Consider the following 23016-nt stretch of genomic DNA (forward strand, 5'->3'; position numbering starts at 1 on the left):
TAGTGTGACGGGAGGAGGTTAAACAGAAGAAAATACGCCTTCTGGAGTGGCCCAGTCAGAGTCCTGACCTCAACCCTGTTGAGATGCTGTGGCATGACCTCAAGAAAGCGATTCACACCAGACATCCCAAGAATATTGCTGAACTGAAACAGTTCTGTAAAGAGGAATGGTCAAGAATTACTCCTGACCGTTGTGCACGTCTGATCTGCAACTGCAGGAAATGTTTGGTTGAAGTTATTGCTGCCAAAGGAGGTTCAACCAGTTATTAAATCCAAGGGTTCACATACTTTTTCCACCTGCACTGTGAATGTTTACATGGTGTGTTCAATAAAAACATGGTAACATTAAATTCTTTGTGTGTTATTAGTTTAAGCAGACTGTGATTGTCTATTGTTGTGACTTAGATGAACATCAGATCACATTTTATGACCAATTTGTGCAGAAATCGATATCATTCCAAAGGGTTCACATACTTTTTCTTGCAACTGTATATATATATATATATATATATATATATAAAATCATGCTGGATAACTTCTTTGATATTAAAGGGAGTCTGTCACCTCCATATGGCCATATACAGTGCTTACATGGCTCTGTAGCACACCTACACAGGATTGTAACAGTACCTTTGTTCTTTTCTTTAGACTTGCACCAGCAGGAAAAATGAAGTATGCAATTCATATGCAAATGAGCACTCGCAAGTGCCCAGGGGCGGCTTTCAGTGTGTAGGTGCCCAGGCTGCTCTGCCTTCTTTTCACTTTACTCCTCCCCAGCCTCTTCCTTTGCCCTATCGATGAGGCAAGAGACTTGGAGGGAGGGCAAAGGCAGAGACTGGGGAGGAGTAAAGTGAAAAGAAGGCAGAGCAGCCTGGGCACCTACACACTGAACGCCGCCCCTGGGCACTTGTGAGTGCTAATTTGCATATGAATTGCATACTTCATTTTTCCTGCTGGTTCACGTCTAAAGAAAAGAACAAAGGTACCGTTACAATCCTGTGTAGGTGTGCTACAGAGCCATGTAAGCACTGTATATAGCCATATGGAGGTGACAGACTCCCTTTAAAGCAAGTCTGTCAGCTTAAAATACCGTCCTATGTAAGGGTAACATATTAACCCCTTAGGGACCGAGCTCATTTTCACCTTAAGGACCAGGCCATTTTTTGCAAATCTGACCAGTGTCACTTTATGTGGTGATAACTTTAAAACACTTTGAGTTATCCAGGCCATTCTGAGATAGTTTTTTCGTCACATATTGTACTTCATGACACTGGTAAAATGAAGTTAATAAAAATAATTTTTATTAATAAAAAAATAAAGAAATTTGGAACAATTTGCAAATTTCCAAGTTTCAATTTCTCTACTTCTATAATACTTAGTAATACCTATAAAAATTGTTATTACTTTACATTCCCCATATGTCTACTTCATGTTTGGATCATTTTGGGAATGACATTTTATTTTTTCGGGACGTTACAAGGCTTAGAAGTTTAGAAGCAAATTTTCAAAAAACCCAATTTTTAGGGACCAGTTCAGGTCTGAAGTCACTTTTTGAGGCTTACATTATAGAAACCACCCAAAAATGACCCCATTCTAGAAACTACACCCCTCAAGGTATTCAAAACTGATTTTTACAAATGTTGTTAACCCTTTAGGTGTTCCACAAGAGTTAATGGCAAATGGAGATAAAATTTCAGAATTTAGATTTTTGGGCAAATTTTCAATTTTAATCTATTTTTTCCAGTAACAAAGCAAGGGTTAACAGCCAAACAAAATGCTATATTTATTGCCCCGATTCTGTAGTTTGCAGAAACACCCCATATGTGGCCGTAAACTACTGTGCGGGCACATGGTAGGGCATAGAGGGAAAGGTGCGCTGTGTGGTTTTTGGAAGGCAGATTTTGCTGGACTGGTTTATTTACACCATGTCCCATTTGAAGCCCCCCTGATGCACCCCTAGGGTAGAAACTCAATAAAAGTGACCCCATTTTGGAAACTACGGGATAAGGTGGCAGTTTTGTTGGGATTATTTTTAGGATACATATGATTTTTGGTTTATCTATATTACATTTTTGTGAGGCAAGGTTACCAAAAATAGAAATTCTGAAATTTCTTCTCCATTTGCCATAAACTGTTGAGGAACACCTAAAGGGTTAATAAAGTTTGTAAAATCGGTTTTGAATACCTTGAGGGGCGTCGTTTCTTAGATAGGGTCGCTTTTATGGAGTTTCTACTCTAGGGGTGCATCAGTGGGGCTTCAAATGGGACATGGTGCCAAAAAAAAGGCCATCAAAATCTGCCTTCCAGAAACCATACTGCGTTCCTTTCCTTCTGCGCCCTGCTGTTGGTCATACAGCACTTTACTACCACATATGGGGTGTTTCTGTAAACTGCGGAATTAGAGTAATAAATATTAAGTTTTGTTTGGCTGTTAACCCAGGCTTTGTTACTGGAAAAAAACGGATTAAAATGGAAAATTTGCCAAAAAATTGCTGTTTTGGCACAGTTTTTATTAATTTATTTTGACCGTGTTCATCTGAGGGGTTAGGTCATGGGGTATTTTTATAGAGCAGATTCTTACGGACGCGGCGATACCTAATATGTCTTTTTATTTATTTATTTATTTATGTTTAACACTATATTATGTTTTTATAAACAAAAAAAAAATTTTTTGTATCTCCATAGTCTGAGTCATATTTTTTTTTAGTTTTTAGCCGATTATCTTAGATAGGGGCTCATTTTTTGCAGGATGAGAAGACGGTTTTATTGGCACTATTTTGGGGGTCTTATGACTTTTTGATTGCTTGCTATTACATTTTTTGTGATATAATGTGACAAAAAAATACCTTTTTTTGCACCATTTTTTTTTTTTTTTTGACCGTGTTCATCTGGGGGGTTAGGTCATGAGGTATTTTTATCGAGCAGATTCTTACGGACGTGACGATACCTAATATGTCTATTTAGTTAGTGTCTCAAGTCTGAGAACCATAGTTTTTTATCCAATTGTCAGTGGCTAAATTGGGGAAGGGGAATATAAATTTAGTACTCCATGGAAGTGTGGTACTCCCTGAAGCAACCAATAATGCAGAGGCCTGGATAATCGGGGCATGTGTCACACTAAGTAGTGGTGTCCTTCTGTATCCCCCACCTGTGACACACTCTGCACCTTTTTTGGGTCCGTCCCTTCTTTCCAGTATGGGGGACCACACTGGAAAGTGTTGGCCAGGGACGATCCGGGCGCCTCCAGTTCCCGAGGTACTCCGGCCTGCTCTTTCCCGGTCACAAAAGATCAGGTCCTTGAGGACTGCCTCATAGAACTGAAGGAATTTCCCTGTGTTGCCAGCGCTCCGGAACAGCACAAAAGAGTTGTACAAAGCAACCTGCACGAAGTAGACCGCAACTTTTTTGTACCATGCCTGGGTTTTGCGCATGGCATTATATGGCTTGAGGACTTGATCAGAGAGATCAACTCCTCCCATATACCGATTGTAGTTGACGATACAATCAGGCTTGCGGACCGTTGCCGCGGTACCTCGCACAGGGACAGGGGTGATGCCGTTACCGTGAATTGTGGACAGTAAAAGGACATCCCTCTTGTCCTTATATCTGACCAGCAACAGGTTTCCACTGGTAAGGGCACGGGTCTCACCTCTGGGGATAGGTACCTGGAGGGGGTGGGTAGGGCATTGATTTTTCCGCACAGTCCCACAAGCGGACGTGGATCTGGCGGCGAGGGACTGAAACAAGGGGATACTAGTATAAAAGTTATCCACGTACAGGTCGTAACCCTTATCTAGCAGTGGGTGCATAAGGTCCCACACAAGTTTCCCGCTAATACCCAGAGTTGGGGGACATGCATCACACCCAGCAGTGGGGGGTTGAATACGGGAATCTCGCCCCTCGTACACACGAAACTTATGAGTGTACCCTGAGGTACTCTCACAAATTTTGTACAGCTTCACGCCATACCTTGCCTGCTTAGAGGGAACATACTGGCGGAAAAGGAGTCCCCCCTTGAAAGCAATGAGAGACTCTTTAACTGCGACCTCCCTTCCAGGTACATAGGCCTGCACAAATTTGGCCCCAAAGTGATCGATAACCGGCCTGATTTTGTACAGGCGGTCATAGGCAGGATCACCTTGGGGGGGACTGTCCGAAGTTGATCAGCAGTGGGGTGTGCGATGCGCTAACAGTGGCCGGACGCTAAGAGTGGACCCCAGACACCCGATTTAGGGTGATGCAACAAAAACTGTAATTTTTTAAATTTTTTCTCACTAACTCTCCCTGTATATCCCTGCCTAACCTAACCTTTCCCTAAATACCTTGGTGGAGCTGGGGCACAGATGGGGGTGCTGGCTGATGATCCCTGCAGCTCTGAAGGATCAGGAGGAAGAGAGGAGCGCTGATGTAATTTTAATAGCCTGCCCGCCCCAGCCGACCAATGAGTGCCGATCCTGAGAGGTGATGTTACCTCTCAGGATCGCAGGATGGTGATTGGTGGTGTATTATCACACCACCGATCACAATCCTGTTCCGGGTCCCCAGAGACCCGAATAACCCGGAAAACGCAGCAAACAGCAGGTCTGAATTGACCTGCGGTTTGCTGCGATTGCCGACATGGGGGGGGGGTCACAGGACCCCCCGGCGCATTGTTCCAGGATGCCTGCTCAATGATTTGAGCAGGCAGGCATCCAGTTCCGATCACCGCCGAACTACACATGACATACCGATACGTCATGTGTCCTTAAGTACCGGGACAACATTCCGTACCCGTACGTCATGTGTCCGGAACAGGTTAATTACAGATCTGCACTACCAGTCATCAAAATGGCTCTAAAAATGTTGAATACACCAAACACAGAGTAAGGTGTATTGGGGAGAGTGCCATTTTAGTGAACAGTAGTATGGACCTGTAGCTGCAATTTAACTTATGGTAGGTCTGAATATTAAGCTGACAGATCTGAAATAAAGTGGTTGGCCACCTTGGAGTCTGTGAGTCCAATGTACAAATACCATTATAGATGGCTTTAGTATGTGCAGCTGAGCGAAATGATCTTTTATTCTGCTGGATGCCATGACCGCAAGTGCCCTGGAGGTGGGGCTTCACTATGAAGTGCTCTCTGCATCATAGCCCCTCTGCTTTGGTTGCAGTCTGTGTAGCAGTCTCCTGGTTGAACACCAAAGCTGTCACTCAGATCATATAGGAGGGGCTGTAAAGGAGCTCAGTGCAGGGAGCACTTCACAGTGAAGTCCTGTCTCCTGGGCACTTGCGGCCATGGTGTCCAGCAGAATCAAATATAATTTTGTTCAGCTCCAAATACTAAAGGCATCTATAAAAGTATGTTTTTTACTGTTCTCCCTGGTCCCTAAATATAGCTTTTTTAAATGGGTCAAAACTGCTGACAGACTTTCTTTAAAGTTCTAACCAACATTAAGAAGATTGATGTCTTCTCTATATTTCTAATTCAGCTACACATCATGCAAACTAAATTCAGAATTTGTGAAATTTATCACAAAAAGTGCAAGGCAAAAGTGTCTCATTCTACAAAGAGGCTCTGAAATATTGTCTGTGATCTAACTGTTTACCATGGACAACTACTTCAATTTTACGCTGCTATTACTTGTATGGTTTGTGGTTGTTACTGCGACGATGTTAGATTACACAATAGGGTCTGTAAATGGCAATTGTTAGTGGTCGTTGGGTCACAAATGTATACGATAGCAAATATTGGGTAACTTAAGACAATAAGACATTCCTGCAGTTTCAAAATGTGTAGTAGAAGTTGTCTTAGTATACCTTGTATTTTGCTTTTTAAATGTATAAATCACAGAATTCATTTCTGGTCGTGATGTTGATACCAGTTTGCTAGTTCTCACATGACTAGGGTTTTGTCGCATCTGCTAGCAAAGAATTAGGAAATGCCTGTCCTCCCTATGCTTGAGTGGCAGCGTAACTTATCTTGTGGAGCCCTGTGGAGATGTAAATGGACAGCAACGGGAAAAGGAAGTTTTGCAACAACATATGTAAATAATTGTGCTGCTGCCTAAGGACAAGCATATTGAGCCACAGTAAAGTCAAGGCATGAGTGCGTTCTGTGTTTGTTCACCACCCCCTCCCAACCTATGTCCTTCTTGTTTCAGTGAGAGGAGGCAGGCAAATGATGAGTTTCCTGGAAATTCTTCCAGATAACATTTCCATCTGCGGCATAGCTTCTTACAGCAAGTATGAACTGCAGCAGATTCCAGTTTTTCTCTTCTTGTACTTGAAAGTAGTAAAACACAAAGCAAATAAATAAAAGCTTGGGTAATATCAGAACTCCATTATGTGACCTTCCCTGTAGGACTTACTGTGTAGTTCTGGGAAAATCATTGACACATAAGTCAATTTGCTATAACCTCAGTGCCGTCATGGTTTCTGATTGCAAAACTGGCTCTTATGGGAAGGTGGAGGGGAAGCTGTAAGTCCCAGGCACCCACAGAGGAAAAATACTGTAAAAATCCCAGATCAATGCCTTAAACTGTAGAATATATATATATATGTGTGTATATATATAAGTCGCAAAAATCCACGACACTCCTTAAAAGTGAAAAATGTTAGCAAAGGAGTGCTGCCCTACTTTTCATGTGTATATCTATCTATCTATATATATATATATATATATATATATATATATATATGTATTTATATTTATATATTGTAAGAAGGTACCTGGAATCTTCGTGGATGGAAGGTATGTGTCACCGAGGTTCCTGGCCTCGGTGAAGTAAGAGCCGGTATTTTATGTGTCAGCAGCAGCTATTGCTAATTGATACCATGAGATTTAGCATGGCTGTCATAGCTGATCCGGGACGGCTCTTACTGGGAGAAGTCATAGTGCTGGGTGGGTGACTACTCCCCATGTTCCAGGCCGGGTTTTGCCAGGCATAAAAACCAGCCAGCACTGCCAGGTGTGGCTTTACCTCCCTCTAACAGTGGAGCTCAGGAGTCTGTGTGCTGTAAACTGAGGGCTGTGCTGGGATTTGAGGTTTGAGCCAGGCTGGAGGACTCAGGCCCCTCTAAAGGCGAACAGGCCGCCTATGGACTTGATGAGGCTGAAATGCTAACAGGGTGTGAATTAACACCCAGGAGAAAAGGTGACTTTTATTGTATGTGAACAAACACCAAGCCACCTGCGTTTTGTGATACATCTTATCTGCATTTTGTTATACACCAATGTGTGAATAAACACCGCTGTTTGATTTAAGAACTGTGTACTTTGCCTCTATACTGCATCCGCTAGTCCTAACTACCAGAGCGAATCCCCACTATATATATATATATATATAATATATATATATATATATATATATATATATATATATTATATAATGTCTTTATTCTCAAAAGGATTCCATAAGATGGGACTAGTCATGTTCCCATTATGCAAAAAAAATAATAATCATGTATTAAATACCTATATGTGAAATTTTTTTTAAGGAATTGAAGGATGGTTTTCCGGATATACGGTAATAATAAAATAAAAAAATCACTTCAAGTATACTAGTTCCTGTCCAGCGAACCATTAAAGGGGTTGCCTCATGACGCCGTTACTAAGGTGAGATGAGACACAGGCCCGACCACCAGCCCCCGGGAAACAGCAGAGCGGTGTATGAGAGCTATAGAAACAGCATAGCACAGCAAGCTATGCTGTTTTTGAGTAAGGAAAACAGTATAGCTTGTTGTGCTATGCTGTTTCCATAGCTCTCATGCACCGTAATGGGAGCTACTGAACCAGTGAGTGTTGCAGTGCTCTCTGCTGTTTCCTGGAAGGCTGGTGGTCGGGACTGGGTATCATCTCGCCTTAGTAACGGCAAGATGAGACAACACCTTTAAGTTTGTCTTCATCTGGGCATTTAGCACATCAGGGAGTCTCACTTTACACTCTTTGTCTGACCATCAGTCAGACCGGGGAGGAGTGGTGACTCAATTTGAGCAAACGTTTGAAAAAACCATAGCACTCCAGTCTTCAATCCAATTGTATATTTATTAGCACCGAACAGAATATTCTGTTTGGTGCTAATAAATATACAATTGGATTGAAGACTGGAGTGCTATGGTTTTTTCAAACTTTTTTGGTAATTGAGGGGTCCCTTGGGCCGGGGCCTGACACCGCAACCACCGCCGCCAAATGATGGACTAACATACGTCAGTAAGTGGTGCTGTCCTTTTTCTATGCTTTTTATTGACTCAATTTCAGCAGCACACTTTGCTAATCCAGTAGTGTGGCTGGTCTCTCACATTATACCAATCAGTGCACTGCTCCTCTGCAGGCATATGTTTATCTAGACCTAAGAGAACAATAGTTCCATCATTCTGTCAGTCATTCCAGTCCTACACCTACTACTCTAATGAGGATTACCTTATAGATAAACCCTCACATGTGAGTCATAAACTACAATTACTTTGCTCTTTATTTTAGGACTTTTATCTCTGATACAGCTGACACAAAAGGACAATATTTTGTATTTAATTTTCAATGGTATATAGTTGACAACCTAAAAAATTAGAGTAATGTAAAGCGTAGCAGAAACAGCCACGGGAAATCTGCAGTTAATGTGATTTTTGTTCAGCTTCAGTGCTGAAATCTTTGACTGGCACTTTATTATATTATGATATCATATAATCTACATAGTGAACCTGTCATCAAGCTCATGGTGCCAGAACCAAGTGCAGCACGATATCTTGACATCGTCGCTCATGACAGAGAGCTACATTTTAATCTGAAAATTTGCTGTGTTTGTTGCAGTCTAAACAGGCTCTTAGTTAAGCTTACTGAACCTTGTGGGACACCTTGGGTGGACACTCTTAGTCTCTGGTCATAACAGTAGTATTCACCAGGGCCTTCCTCAGCCCACAGCGCAGGGACCAATCAGTAAGCAATCCAGAAATGCTTGCAGTGCTTCCAGGGACACCCCCGGTGAAAGGCTCTCCTAGATACAGGAGTCCCCAGCAAGATCATAGCTGGTGCTGGTCAAGATGGCAGGGCGGTGGTTCACCACCCAACAGGATCTAAAGACCAAGAGCTCTAGTGAGGTTTGCCGGCCAGACCCAATTCCACCTAACAGACTAGGCTAGTTTGCATTCTCAATTATTCCATGTTCATAAATGTCCATGTTAATGTCCATACTTAGCATAAAACCCTCTCTACTGCTCCACATATATGACTCACATATCACCCCTGTGATACCATGTTCCAGTGTCTGCATCCATACCCAGGACCAACGCAAGCCCTGTGTTCACCACCAATATAATGTAACAGCCACTGTTAGGCCCCTTGCAGACGAGCGTGTCCGGATTAGGTCCGGATGAGTCCCGGTGCATTGTGGAAAACCTGAGCGATTAGGTACGCAATTTCTATCAGTTTTGACTGCGATTGCGTTTCGTTGTTCAGTTTTTATCATGCGGGTGTGATGAGTTTTGCACGCGCATGATAAAAAACTGAATGTGGTACCCAGACCCGAACTTCTTCACAGAAGTTCAGGTTTGGGTTCAAGGTTGTGTAGATTGTATTATTTTCCCTTATAACATGGTTATAAGGGAAAATAATAGCATTCTTAATACAGAATGCATAGTACAATAGGGCTGGAGGGGTAAAAAAAATAATTTTAACTCACCTTAATCCACTTGTTCGCGCTGTCGGCATCTCTTCTGTCTTGTTGTGTGAGGAATAGGACCTTTGATGACGTCACTAAGTTCATCACATGGTCCATCACATGATCTTTAACCATGGTGATGGATCATGTGACGGACCATGTGATGAACATAGTGACGTCATCAAAGGTTTTCACGCAACCCCATTCATTTATATGGGGCCTGCGTTACGTGAAAAACGAACAAAGAGGAGCATGCTGCGATTTTCACGCAACGCACAAGTGATGCATGAAAATCAACGCTCATGTGCACAGCCCCATAGAAGTGAATGGGTCCGGATTCAGTGCGGGTGCAATGGGTTCACCTCACGCATTGCACCCGTGCGAAAGGGGCCTTAAAGGTGCAGTACCTACAATGAAGAGCAGTTATAATGCACATTGGTACACAACACAGTAAATATAACATGGCCCAGTTAACCTCATTATTAACAGTCCAATGCACAGTAAATAAAGTCCTGTTTGGGGATGCAGTTTGGGGGTGCAGGCGGTTTATCTCGACCACCTCTTTACATATCAATTTAAATTCACACAGGCACTGTGAGAAAATACAGACTGCATACAGATGTTGCCTTGTTTGAGGGAAGGCAACAGCACTGACTGCTGGGCAAACATTTACTTCCTTAGTATCATTATGGAGTGAAATGCATTAATTCTTGGATTTATTAGTAGTTTTATTGTTCACTTCACATTGGAACATGCATGCTGAAGCCTCTGTAGAACTGCTGGCTCTTAGATGTTTTTGAGGCTTTACCAACAGACACGAACAAAAAATTTAGCAGACAGAGCTTTTTGGGCCTTCAGCCAACAGTTACAACATAAGGCCTGAAAAACAAACATGTCTGCAGGACATCTTTCTCTTCTATATACAATGACTCTTCTTCTTGGTAACTATGTTTTATGGAGAACCCTAGGCTACTGTTTGAACTAATGCTAATTTCTTTTATGTTCTACCTCAAAGGTCAAGATAATGACCCATATGCAAAGGCAAAAGATATAGCCCCTAATTTGCTTAGTGTCTATTAAAACATCTTGGCTTTATCTGTTAGTTAACCCTCAATATTACTAGAGACCTCAGCTTTTCGCTGAACACTTGGTCACCTGACAGCTAATTCATCTAATTTCACCATACAGATACAGTGCCTTGCAAAAGTATTCACCCCCTTGACTTTTTTTTTCGTATTTTGTTACATTACAGCCTTAAGTTCAATGTTTTGTTAAGCTGAATTTTATGTGATGGATCAGAACACAATAGTCTAAGTTGGTGAAGTGAAATGAGAAAAATATATAAATAAAACTGTTGTTTAGAAATAGAAAACAGAAAATTGGCATGTGCGTATGTATTCACCCCCTTTGTTAGGAAGCCCATATAAAGCTCTGGTGCAACCAATTACCCTCAGAAATCACATAATTAGTGAAATGATGTCCACCTGTGTACAATCTAAGTGTCACATGATCTGTCATTACATATACACACCTTTTTTGAAAGGCCCCAGAGACTGCAACACCTAAGCAAGAGGCATCACTAACCAAACACTGCTGTGAAGACCAAGGAACTCTCCAAACAAGTAAGGGACAATGTTGTTCAGGAGTACAAGTCAGGGTTAGGTTATAAAAAAATATCCAAATCTTTGATGATCCCCAGGAGCACCATCAAATCTATCATAACCAAATGGAAAGAACATGGCACAACAAACCTGCCAAGGGACGGCAGCCCACCAAAACTCACGGACCGGACAAGGGGGGCATTAGAGAGGCAGCACAGAGCCCTAAGGTAACCCTGGAGGAGCTGCAGAGACTGGAGTATCTGTACATAGAACAATAAGCCGTATGCGCCATAGAGTTGGGCTTTATGGCAGAGTGGCCAGAAGAAAGCCATTACTTTCAGCTAAAAAGGCACGTTGTGAGTTTGCAAAAAGGCATGTGGGAGACTCCCAAAATGTATGGAGGAAGGTGCTCTGGTCTGAAGAGACTACAATTTAACTTGTAAAATATAGAGAGGCTAAGCACTCTCCAAATGGACCACACAGGGACTGACTCAAAATTACTAATGTTAATATTTATTACACCAATTAGTAGATCAAAAAGTAGATCAAAAAACAATATCGCCAAAATCACAATAAGTAATAAAATATTCAATGTTAGAAATATTCAGATTAAGAACAACATCATAAGTACATAGCTGGATATACAATGACATGCAAAGGGTGCTTAATACAACTCAGGTGAATGGATATGTCCTGATTGAATAAAAAATCGCTAACAGTTTGATGTTAGATGATCGACGATATGAAAATCGAAGGTTAGTTTATATCGAATAGATATTCTAATGTTCGAATAAATGTCCGGACTAAAATTCAATATTTTCTTTCGATTATGCTTTTCGATTATAACCACATATTCGATCAATATTTCCTGTATGGCAAAAGTCACTTGCGAATTGCCATCTGACTAGAGCACACAGTGGCGTCCCACGTGGCTAATGGTGTCCGATTCGGCGGTACCTGTTAATGGTGATTCCGCAGGAACAGTGTGAGCGAGTTGATAGCCCTCAGTGTAGAGATTCTCCGATGTAACAGGAGCTTTGATCGTACCTCTATCGATGTAAGGGTCAGGATATTCGCTAGATGCCAAAAGTATATCAGGGTAAAATCCTCAATTCAAGTCATTAGACTCAGGACGTCCATCAGCTGATGTGCGGGTCTTTTGAAAACAGACGCGTTTCGGGGTCTTTTCCTAGCCCCTTCCTCAGTGAGCTCCTGTTACATCGGAGAATCTCTACACTGAGGGCTATCAACTCGCTCACACTGTTCCTGCGGAATCACCATTAACAGGTACCGCCAAATCTGACACCATTAGCCACGTGGGACGCCACTGTGTGCTCTAGTCAGACGGCAATTCGCAATATCGAATTTTAGTCCGGACATTTATTCGAACATTAGAATATCTATTCTATATAAACTAACCTTCGATTTTCATATCGCCGATCATCTAACATCGAACTGTTCAATCAGGACATATTTATTCACCTGAGTTGTATTAAGCACCCTTTGCATGTTATTGTATATCCAGCTATTTACTTATGATGTTGTTCTTAATCTGAATATTTTTAACATTGAATATTTTATTACTTATTGTGTTTTTTGCGATATTGTTTTTTGATCTACCTTTTGATCTACTAATTGGTGTAATAAATATTAACATTAGTAATTTTGAGTCAGTCCCTGTGTGGTCCATTTGGAGAGTGCTCAGCCTCTCTATATTTTACATTTTCCTTTTGACTGGGTGAGTCATTAGGCTTAGTAGCACCCACTCATAGCTATAGGCGTTAGTGAGCCACCATACTCTTTATAAAATGTAACTTTTCAGCCATCAAAGAAAACGCTATGTCTGGCGCAAATCCAACGCATTACATCACCCAAAGAACACCATCCTACCTGATTTATTCACCTATTAAAGGGATTATACCTGAAGACCCTTGGTGTGGACTGCCGTATTTTCCTACCACTCTACGTACGAACCAGGCGAGGGAGGCGGTTGTATTGGGTGTCTTGAGCTTTATCCCTCTACACCCCTCCCTGGTGAAGTGAGTTTCGGTGTTAATTACCTTTTACTCTATTCTTTTACACTAGTTGACCCCATAGGGGCTTTTTATTATTTTATTAATTTATATAATAGCGTTTCTTTTCCCGTATTTTGGGATACTTTACTCCATAGCATTTACTACGTTATTAGCGGTAGGCGCCATTTGGTGATTTTTTTCTCTTTATTTCTCACCAGTCTGAAAAATGCCTGATCAGTCAGAAAAATGCATTGCAATACTGAATCCGTTTTTCCGGTGTCATCAGGCAAAACGGATCAGGTATTTATTTTTTTCTCATTTTTAAAGGTCTGCGCATGCGCAGACCGGAAGGATGGATCCGGCATTCTGGTATTTTGAATGCCAGCACTAATACATTCCTATGGAAACAAATGTCGGATCCGGCATTCAGGCAAGTCTTCAGTTTTTTTCGCCGGAGATAAAACCATAGCATGCTACAGTTTTCTCTTTTGCCTGATCAGTCAAAATGAACTGAAGACATCCTGATGCATCCTGAACGGATTGCTCTCCATTCAGAATGCATGGGGATATGCCTGATCAGTTATTTTCCGGTATAGAGCCCCTGTGACGGAACTCTATGCCGGAAAGGAAAAATGCTAATGTGAAAGTAGCCTTAGCTGTGTGCTGAAATAAGTTCAACATTTTCCCTCAATATCTCATAAATACAAAGGGAAAACCGAATTTTAGAAATCTTTGCTAATTTATTGGAAAAAAAAAACCTCAGATCTTGCATTGACATAAGTATTCAGACCCTTTACTCAGTACTAAGTTGACGTACCATTGGCATCGATTACAGCCTCCAGTCTCCTTGGGTACGATATGGGAATTTACTGCCATTCTTCCCTGCAGATCCTCTCAAGATCTGTCAGGTTGGATGGGGACTGTCAGTTGACAGCCATTTTCAGGTCTTTCTAGAGATGTTCAATTAGGGTCAATTCATGGCTCTGGCTGGGCCACTCAAGGACATTTACAGAAGTGTCCCTAAGCTACACCTGTGTTGTCTTGACTGTGTGCTTAGGGTAATTATCCTGTTGAGAGGGAAACCTTCAGTTTTCATAGAAAATATCTGTGTACTGTATGCTGCATTCAGCTTTCCCTCAACTCTGACCAAACTCCCTGCTCCAGCCACTGAAAAACACCCCCACAGCATGATGCTGCCACCACCATGCTTCACTGTAGGGATGGTATTGGGCAGGTGATGAGCAGTGCCTTGTTTCTATCAGACATGACACTTAGAACTGAGGCCAAAAAGCGCAATTTTGGTTTCATCAGACCAGAGAATCTTGTTTCTTTAGGAGCTTTTTTTTTGTTGCAAATTTGTATGTGTCTTTTACTGAGGAGAGGCTTTTTTTCTTGCCACTTTGCCATGAAGCCCAGATTGGTGGAATACGTCGGTGATGGTTGACCTTCTGGAAGTTTCTAGCATCTGCACACAGGATCTTTGGAGCTCAGCCAGAGTGACTATTGGGTTCTTGGCCACCTCCCTTACCAAGGCCCTTTGCCCCTGATTACTTAGTTTGGTGGGGCGGCCAGCTCTAGAAAGAGTCCTGGTTGTTCAATGTCTTCCATTTAAGAATTATGGAGGCCACTATTCTCTTGGGAGCTTTCAGTGGAGCAGAAGTTTATTGTACCCTTCTCCAGATATGTGCCTCCACACAATCCTGTCTCTGATCTTTACAGGCAGTTCTTTCCTCCTCACGGCTTGATTTGTGGTCTGAATTGCATTGTCAGGTGTGAGACCTTATATAGACAGGGGGAGTGTCTTTCCAAATCATGTCCAATCAACTGAATGTACCACAGGTGGACTCCAATCAAGGTGTAGAAACATCTCAAAGATGATCAAGAGAAATGGGAGGCTCCCACAGCTCAAGTGTCATAGCAAAGGGTCTGAATACTTATGTCCATGTGAAATTTTAAAAGGAGTTATATCAAATGGTAGGGGGCACTCAACTACCTGGTACCAGATGGACAAGGGTGATGTGAGCAGTAGCAAATATTTATTCAGATAACTGGAATTAGTAGTGGTGTAATCCACTTCATCAAACATAAAGGACAATGTAATAATAATATAAAAACATTACATCACACATGATGGCGGCAATGAAAAATAATAAAAATACATAAAAAATATATAAAAAAATATATAAAAAGTCACTGTTACATTGTTATTTATGTTTGATGAAGTGGATTACACCACTACTAATTCCAGTTATCTGAATAAATATTTGCTACTGCTCACATCAGTCTTGTCCATCTGGTACCAGGTAGTTGAGTGCCCCCTACCATTTGATATAACTCCTTTTACTCTCTCTGCGACCAGTGGTAGGTCGCAAGGGTTGTGCACCATATCCAGCTGATACGAGAGGTTAGAGCCATTGTACCATATCTTTGCTTCATGTGACATTTTTACAATTTTTATAAATTTGCAAAAAATCTGTGCCACAGTATATATCTACTGATCTTAGCACTTGCTCAGTGCAGCAGGAGCAACACTGATCAACCGCTGAGACCATCTGATACAGTGCAGCACAGATGACAGGTCTCAGTGCTTGGAGAGCAGCAGGAGAACACAAGTACTGAGACCAGGAGAGCAAGCGCAAGAAAACATGGCTCTACCCGATGATCATTCCTTGCAGTCTGTATGCCAGGATTAATAGGGTTGATCATGCTGACAGAGGTTCTATAATCTGTGTTACTAATCTTCCTAATATTATTAATCTTTATTTTTACTTATTTTAGGATGACATTTTGGGGCTTCCAAACCAGTTACTAGTTTTCCATACAGTTATGGTGTCACATTACAATGTTACAACTTACAATACGTTGATATTGTAACTAATAATGCAGTTCTGTTACCACAACATTTTAAGGGGTTCTCCAAGATTTTGATATTGATGGTGTATCCTCAGGATAGGTCATCAATATCAAATTCGTGGGGGTCCGACTCTTGGCACTCCTGCCGATCAGCTGTTTAAAGAGGCCGCTGCACTCCGGTGAGCACCATACCAAAAACATTGCATAAGGCCGAAAAAAGACATTTGTCCATCCAGTTCGGCCTGTTATCCTGCAAGTTGATCCAGAGGAAGGCAAAAAAAAAATGTGAGGTAGAAGCCAATTTTCCTCACTTTAGGGGAATAAAAAATTCCATCCCGACTCCAATCAGGCAATCAGAATAGCTCCCTGGATCAACGACCCCTCTCTAGTAGCTATAGCCTGTAATATTATTACACTCCAGAAATACATCCAGGCATGCATCCAGGCAATAACAATCTGTGAAACAACTAGTGAAGTTGCACTGAAATACGTACCAGTTTTTGCATATTAATTCTGTAGATCGAGCGAGAGAAGTGGTAGCATAGAGCTGGGCCATAATTTAATCACTGTGTCTGGCCGACATTATCCATCATTATACAGTACCAGCTGTCAGCCTATGGTGAACAGACAGCAGAAAAGTACATTCCCTATAATATAATTCAGTAAATTCATCACTTACACAGTGTGCTTGAGGCATATTCACCATGGTTGAACTGCGTTTAAGTGGCTGCAAGAGCACAGACATTAGACTGATCATTCGTCTCAAACTTTTTCTTAGTATGGAACTATCATACTTCATTACTTATATAAATATATTTATTTTAGGTATATTCTAGTTGGAGCACAAGTGTTTAGGAGTAATGTTACTCCTGCACCCACTCATCAAAAGAACGGGTACCATAATCCCAAACTGAGTTACATAGAGACAGTCAAGAGCATTTGATTTGCTCATTATTGGCAGTTCTTCTGTTTCTACTCAGATTCTTTTATCTCTGCAAGCTAAATGTTACGTCGCCATGTGACAAAGTGTATAATACTGGTGAGTGCAACTTGCAGGATATCCTCATTCTATTTTTTAGCCTTTGTATTACCCAATCAATGACAACAGCTTCCTTCTATACTCAGTATTTTCACAGGATACAGTTGCAAGAAAAAGTATGTAAACTCTTTGGAATAATATGGATTTCTGCACAAATTGGTCATAAAATGTGATCTGATCTTCATCTAAGTCACAACAATAGACAATCACAGTCTGCTTAAACTAATAACACACAAAGAATTAAATGTTACCATGTTTTTATTGAACACACCATGTAAACATTCACAGTGCAGGTGGAAAAAGTATGTGAACCCTTGGATTTAATAACTGGTTGAACCTCCTTTGGCAGCAATAACTTCAACCAAAGGTTTCCTGTAGTTGCAGATCAGACGTGCACAACTGTCAGGAGTAATTCTTGACCATTCCTCTTTACAGAACTGTTTCAGTTCAGCAATATTCTTGGGATGTCTGGTGTGAATCGCTTTCTTGAGGACATGCCACAGCATTTCAATTGGGTTTAGGTCAGGAATCTGACTGGGCCACTCCAGAAGGCGTATTTTCTTCTGTTTAAGCCATTCTGTTGTTGTCCTGTTGCAACACCCATCTTCTGTTGAGCTTCAGCTGGTGGACAGGTGGCCTTAAGTTCTCCTGCAAAATGTCTTGATAAACTTGGGAATTCATTTTTTCTTCGATGATAGCAATCTGTCCAGGCCCAGACACAGCAAATCAGCTCCAAACCATGATGCCCCCACCACCATACTTCACAGTTGGGATGAGGTTCTGATGTTGGTGTGCTGTGCCTATTTTTCTCCACACATAGTGTTGTGTGTTTCTTCCAAACAACTCAACTTTGGTTTCATCTGTCCACAGAATATTTTGCCAGTACTGCTGTGGAACATCCAGGTGCTCTTGTGCAAACTGTAAACGTGCAGCAATGGCTTTCTTGGACAGCAGTGGCTTCCTCTGTGGTATCCTCCCATGAAATCCTTTCTTGTTTAGTGTTTTATGTATCGTAGATTCGCTAACAGCGATGTAAGCATATGCCAGAGACTTTTGTAAGTCTTTAGCTGACACTCTAGGATTTTTCTTCACCTCATTGAGTAGTCTGCGCTGTGCTCTTGCAGTCATCTTTACAGGATGGCCACTCCTAGGGAGAGTAGCAGCAGTGCTGAACTTTCTCCATTTATAGACAATTTGTCTTACCGTAGACTGATGAACAGAAAGGCTTTTGGAGATACTTTTAGAACCCTTTCCAGCTTTATGCAAGTCAACAATTCTTAATCGTAGGTCTTCTGAGAGCTCTTTTGTGCGAGGCAACATTCACATCAGGCAATGCTTCATGTGAAAAGCAAACCCAGAACTGGTGTGTGTTTTTTTATAGGGCAGGGCAGCTGTAACCAACACCTCTGATTCTCATCTCATTGATTTGACTCCAGTTGGCTGACACCTCTTTTAGGTGTCATTAGTCTAGGGGTTCACATACTTTTTCCACCTGCACTGTAAATGTTTACATGGTGTGTTCAATAAAAACATGGTAACATTTAATTCTTTGTGTGTTATTAGTTTAAGCAGACAGTGATTGTCTATTGTTGTGACTTAGATGAAGATCAGATCACATTTTATGACCAATTTGTGCAGAAATCCATATCATTCCAAAGGGTTCACATACTTTTTCTTGCAAATGTATATATCCCAAACAGGCATTACCAATATGATGTTCTCTATTTGATGTTGATCTCTGAAGTGGCTTCCATAAAAAAAAAAAAAAATTGAATCTAGTAATCTCTACGATTACGTTTTTCACTCCTTTCACAGCACATGGACTAAAGCTGCCGATAACCATTAAAGTTGTCTGAAATGGCTGATTTTTGGTATTTCGGCCAACCAATTTGTGTTCTGGTATAATATGAATATTTTTTCGTCTAAAACTTTTCTATCCTATAGAACTATCGCTGTGTAACTGACCTCTTCATACAATATACAGTACAGACCAAAAGTTTGGACACACCTTCTCATTCAAAGAGTTTTCTTTATTTTCATGACTATGAAAATTGTAGATTCACACTGAAGGCATCAAAACTATAAATTAACACACGTGGAGTTATATACATAACAAAAAAGTGTGAAACAACTGAAAATATGTCATATTCTAGGTTGTTCAAAGTAGCCACCTTTTGCTTTAATTACTGCTTTGCACACTCTTGGCATTCTCTTGATGAGCTTCAAGAGGTAGTCACCGGAAATGGTTTTCACTTCACAGGTGTGCCCTGTCAGGTTTAATAAGTGGGATTTCTTGCCTTATAAATGGGGTTGGGACCATCAGTTGCGTTGTGGAGAAGTCAGGTGGATACACAGCTGATAGCCCTACTGAATAGACTGTTAGAATTTGTATTATGGCAAGAAAAAAGCAGCTAAGTAAAGAAAATCGAGTGGCCATCATTACTTTAAGAAATGAAGGTCAGTCAGTCCGAAAAATTGGGAAAACTTTGAAAGTATCCCCAAGTGCAGTCACAAAAACCATCAAGCGCTACAAAGAAACTGGCTCACATGCGGACCGCCCCAGGAAAGGAAGACCAAGAGTCACCTCTGCTGCGGAGGATAAGTTTATCCGAGTCACCAGCCTCAGAAATCGCAGGTTAACAGCAGCTCAGATTAGAGACCAGGTCAATGCCACACAGTTCTAGCAGCAGACACATCTCTAGAACAACTGTTAAGAGGAGACTGTGTGAATCAGGCCTTCATGGTAGAATATCTGCTAGGAAACCACTGCTAAGGACAGGCAACAAGCAGAAGAGACTTGTTTGGGCTAAAGAAAACAAGGAATGGACATTAGACCAGTGGAAATCTGTGCTTTGGTCTGACGAGTCCAAATTTGAGATCTTTGGTTCCAACCACCGTGTCTTTGTGTGACGCAGAAAAGGTGAACGGATGGACTCTACATGCCTGGTTCCCACCGTGAAGCATGGAGGAGGAGGTGTGATGGTGTGGGGGTGCTTTGCTGGTGACACTGTTGGGGATTTATTCAAAATTGAAGGCATACTGAACCAGCATGGCTACCACAGCATCTTGCAGAGGCATGCTATTCCATCCGGTTTGCATTTAGTTGGACCATCATTTATTTTTCAACAGGACAATGACCCCAAACACACCTCCAGGCTGTGTAAGGGCTATTTGACCATGAAGGAGAGTGATGGGGTGCTGCGCCAGATGACCTGGCCTCCACAGTCACCGGACCTGAACCCAATCGAGATGGTTTAGGGTGAGCTGGACCGCAGAGTGAAGGAAAAAGGGCCAACAAGTGCTAAGCATCTCTGGGAACTCCTTCAAGACTGTTGGAAGACTATTTCAGGTGACTACCTATTGAAGCTCATCAAGAGAATGCCAAGAATGTGCAAAGCAGTAATCAAAGCAAAAGGTGGCTACTTTGAAGAACCTAGAATATGACATATTTTCAGTTGTTTCACACTTTTTTGTTATATATATAATTCCACATGTGTTAATTCATAGTTTTGATGCCTTCAGTGTGAATCTAAAATTTTCATAGTCATGAAAATAAAGAAAACTCTTTGAATGAGAAGGTGTGGCCAAACTTTTGGTCTGTACTATATGTAAATCTATTCTGTTTTATAGTACTACAATAACACACATTTTGGAAAAAAAAAGTTATATTTTGAGGTAAAGCTGGGAAAAACAGAAGTGACACTAAATGATTTTGCATAATTAAGTTATTAGGAAGTGTAAGGATGTACTTTCTACAGTAAATAAGCTACTTAATCAGCAGAATATTGCCACAGAGAAATTTGAAAACTATACTGGTACAGTCTTTACCAGAACTCATGCCATTAGTATATTGGGTATTGCATAGAGGAATATGTGTACAGAGACAGCACTTATATGGGCTAGGGCCCTTTCACTTTGTGTGAGGATAGACACAATCAGAAATTAACATTCATATGAATTCTAAATAAGTAATAAATAAGTACGATTGCTAGTTCATGAGAATTGGGCCATGTAATGGTGCCACCGATCATCAGAGAATGAACAAAATGCACGTTTGTTGGGTAATGAAAATTTTCATGCAGCACCTAAAATAATTATGAAGCAGGGGATGTACTGCTAACATGCAATGGGAATGGGGGATGTAATTGTAATAGCCATTTTACATTGGATCAAGTAAAAGTCCCTTTAAAATAAGTGCTGGTCGTATTGAATATTGTCGATAGGTGCTCATTATTGACCTGACATCGGCTCATGTAACAGGACCCATTAGAAGCTGTTTACCACCAATGACTGTAGATAAGCGGTGTATCTGGTCCTCTAAATCAAACAGTGATTTTCCAGACCTTGTTGCAATGTATAGTTTGCCCATAGGGTTCAACCTAGTGAGCAAAATGAGCGAAGAAAAAAAAGCCAATTCTGTTATTAAATAACATATTGATTACAAAATCTCCAGAAGTACAGACAGGGGGTGGCATCCATAGATCATACAGATAATAGTATATATATAATTAAATAAGAACTGATCCAATATGTTGTAAAAATAAAGTTTGACAGTCCAATGAAAATTGTCTGATATGTACTTTGTAGAACATACACTTTGCTTGGTGTTTTTGTAAAATTGCTGCATTCATTTGAATTCCTGTATCTTATGATCAGACATAGATTTTGTGTTGGTATTACTTAGAAGCAAAGGTTCTGACACTTTATAATCAGAGAAAAATGTCCAAAATGTCAACATATAATAAATACTACTTTTTTGCAGTATGATCCATTTTGTTGGCTATTTGCACGTGCTTCTTCTCCGTTTTTTCTTGTGTCCACAAGATATGTTTTATCAGGAGTTGGGTTGTGGTCTGGCACTAAAATACTGTTGACATCTTTCTCTATGAAGTCCTGATCAAATAGATCCCTCTGGCCCTGCACTGCCCACAACATCAGCTTGGGTTAGAGTAGTCCTTTAAAGAGGTTGTTCGGTTTCAAGATGAAGTCAGACAACACTGGGGATCAGACTGCAATGAATAATTGACCGGTACTTACGGTACCTTGCAGACCCAGCTCCGCAGTTCTAGTGTTCCCAGCTGGGCTCTGTTTACCCAGCTTCAGCGGTGATGTCACATGAACCGCCAGTCGCTGGCCCGACATGACATGACTGCTGCAGCCAATCACTGGCCTCAGCACTGCATTCAAGAGGACAGTGATTTTCTGCAGCAGATTTTGTTGACATCAAAAAATATATATTTTCCTGTAGGTTGAATGATAAGAAATGATTTAATTATATTAATGTTTTGTTTCAGGACACAGGAGTTGGGAAATCCAGCATAGTTTGTAGATTTGTCCAAGACCATTTTGATCATAACATCAGCCCTACTATTGGGTAAGTGAACTGAAAAAAAGAGAATTTCTACTTACTGAATGTACACCGATTGGCCATAACAATAGAGATACTGACAGGTGACAGGAACATTGATTATCTTATTACAATGGCACTTGTCAAAGTTGGGATATATTAGGGGACAAGCAAACAGTCAGGTCTTGAATTTGCGATGGATGACAGAAAATTGTGCAAGTGAAAGGCTCCAGGTCAGAACATCTCCAGTACAGCAAGTCTTATAGATGGGTATACAGTGGTTACAACCCACTAAAAGTGGTCAAAGGAATGACAATGGCAACATGGTCAAGGCCCAACATGGCCATGTCCCAAGGCTCACTGAAGGCTAGCCTGTGTGGTCCAATCCCGCAGAACTATTGTAGAACATAGGTTAAAGAGGACCTTTAATCAGTTTAGCCCTAGTCTAATTATGGTCTTACCTTATAGGGCGGCCTCCACTGATGACATGGCACTTTTCCCAAAAGACCCCCTTCCCATTTGTCCGCTG

General features: G+C 41.2%; 1 protein-coding gene across 1 annotated transcript in view; it reads left to right on the forward strand.

Moving 5' to 3' along the window:
* Window positions 1-23016, forward strand: part of RAB31 (RAB31, member RAS oncogene family) — a 55022-nt gene that overhangs the window by 10448 nt on the left and 21558 nt on the right. Inside the window, exon 2 of the mRNA XM_044294542.1 lies at window positions 22435-22514. Coding sequence (XP_044150477.1) covers window positions 22435-22514 — 80 coding nt within the window. The remainder of the gene's footprint in view (window positions 1-22434; window positions 22515-23016) is intronic.

Source organism: Bufo gargarizans, chromosome 5 (genome assembly GCF_014858855.1).
Source record: "Bufo gargarizans isolate SCDJY-AF-19 chromosome 5, ASM1485885v1, whole genome shotgun sequence".
In the NCBI taxonomy this organism is placed as follows: Eukaryota; Metazoa; Chordata; class Amphibia; order Anura; family Bufonidae; genus Bufo; species Bufo gargarizans.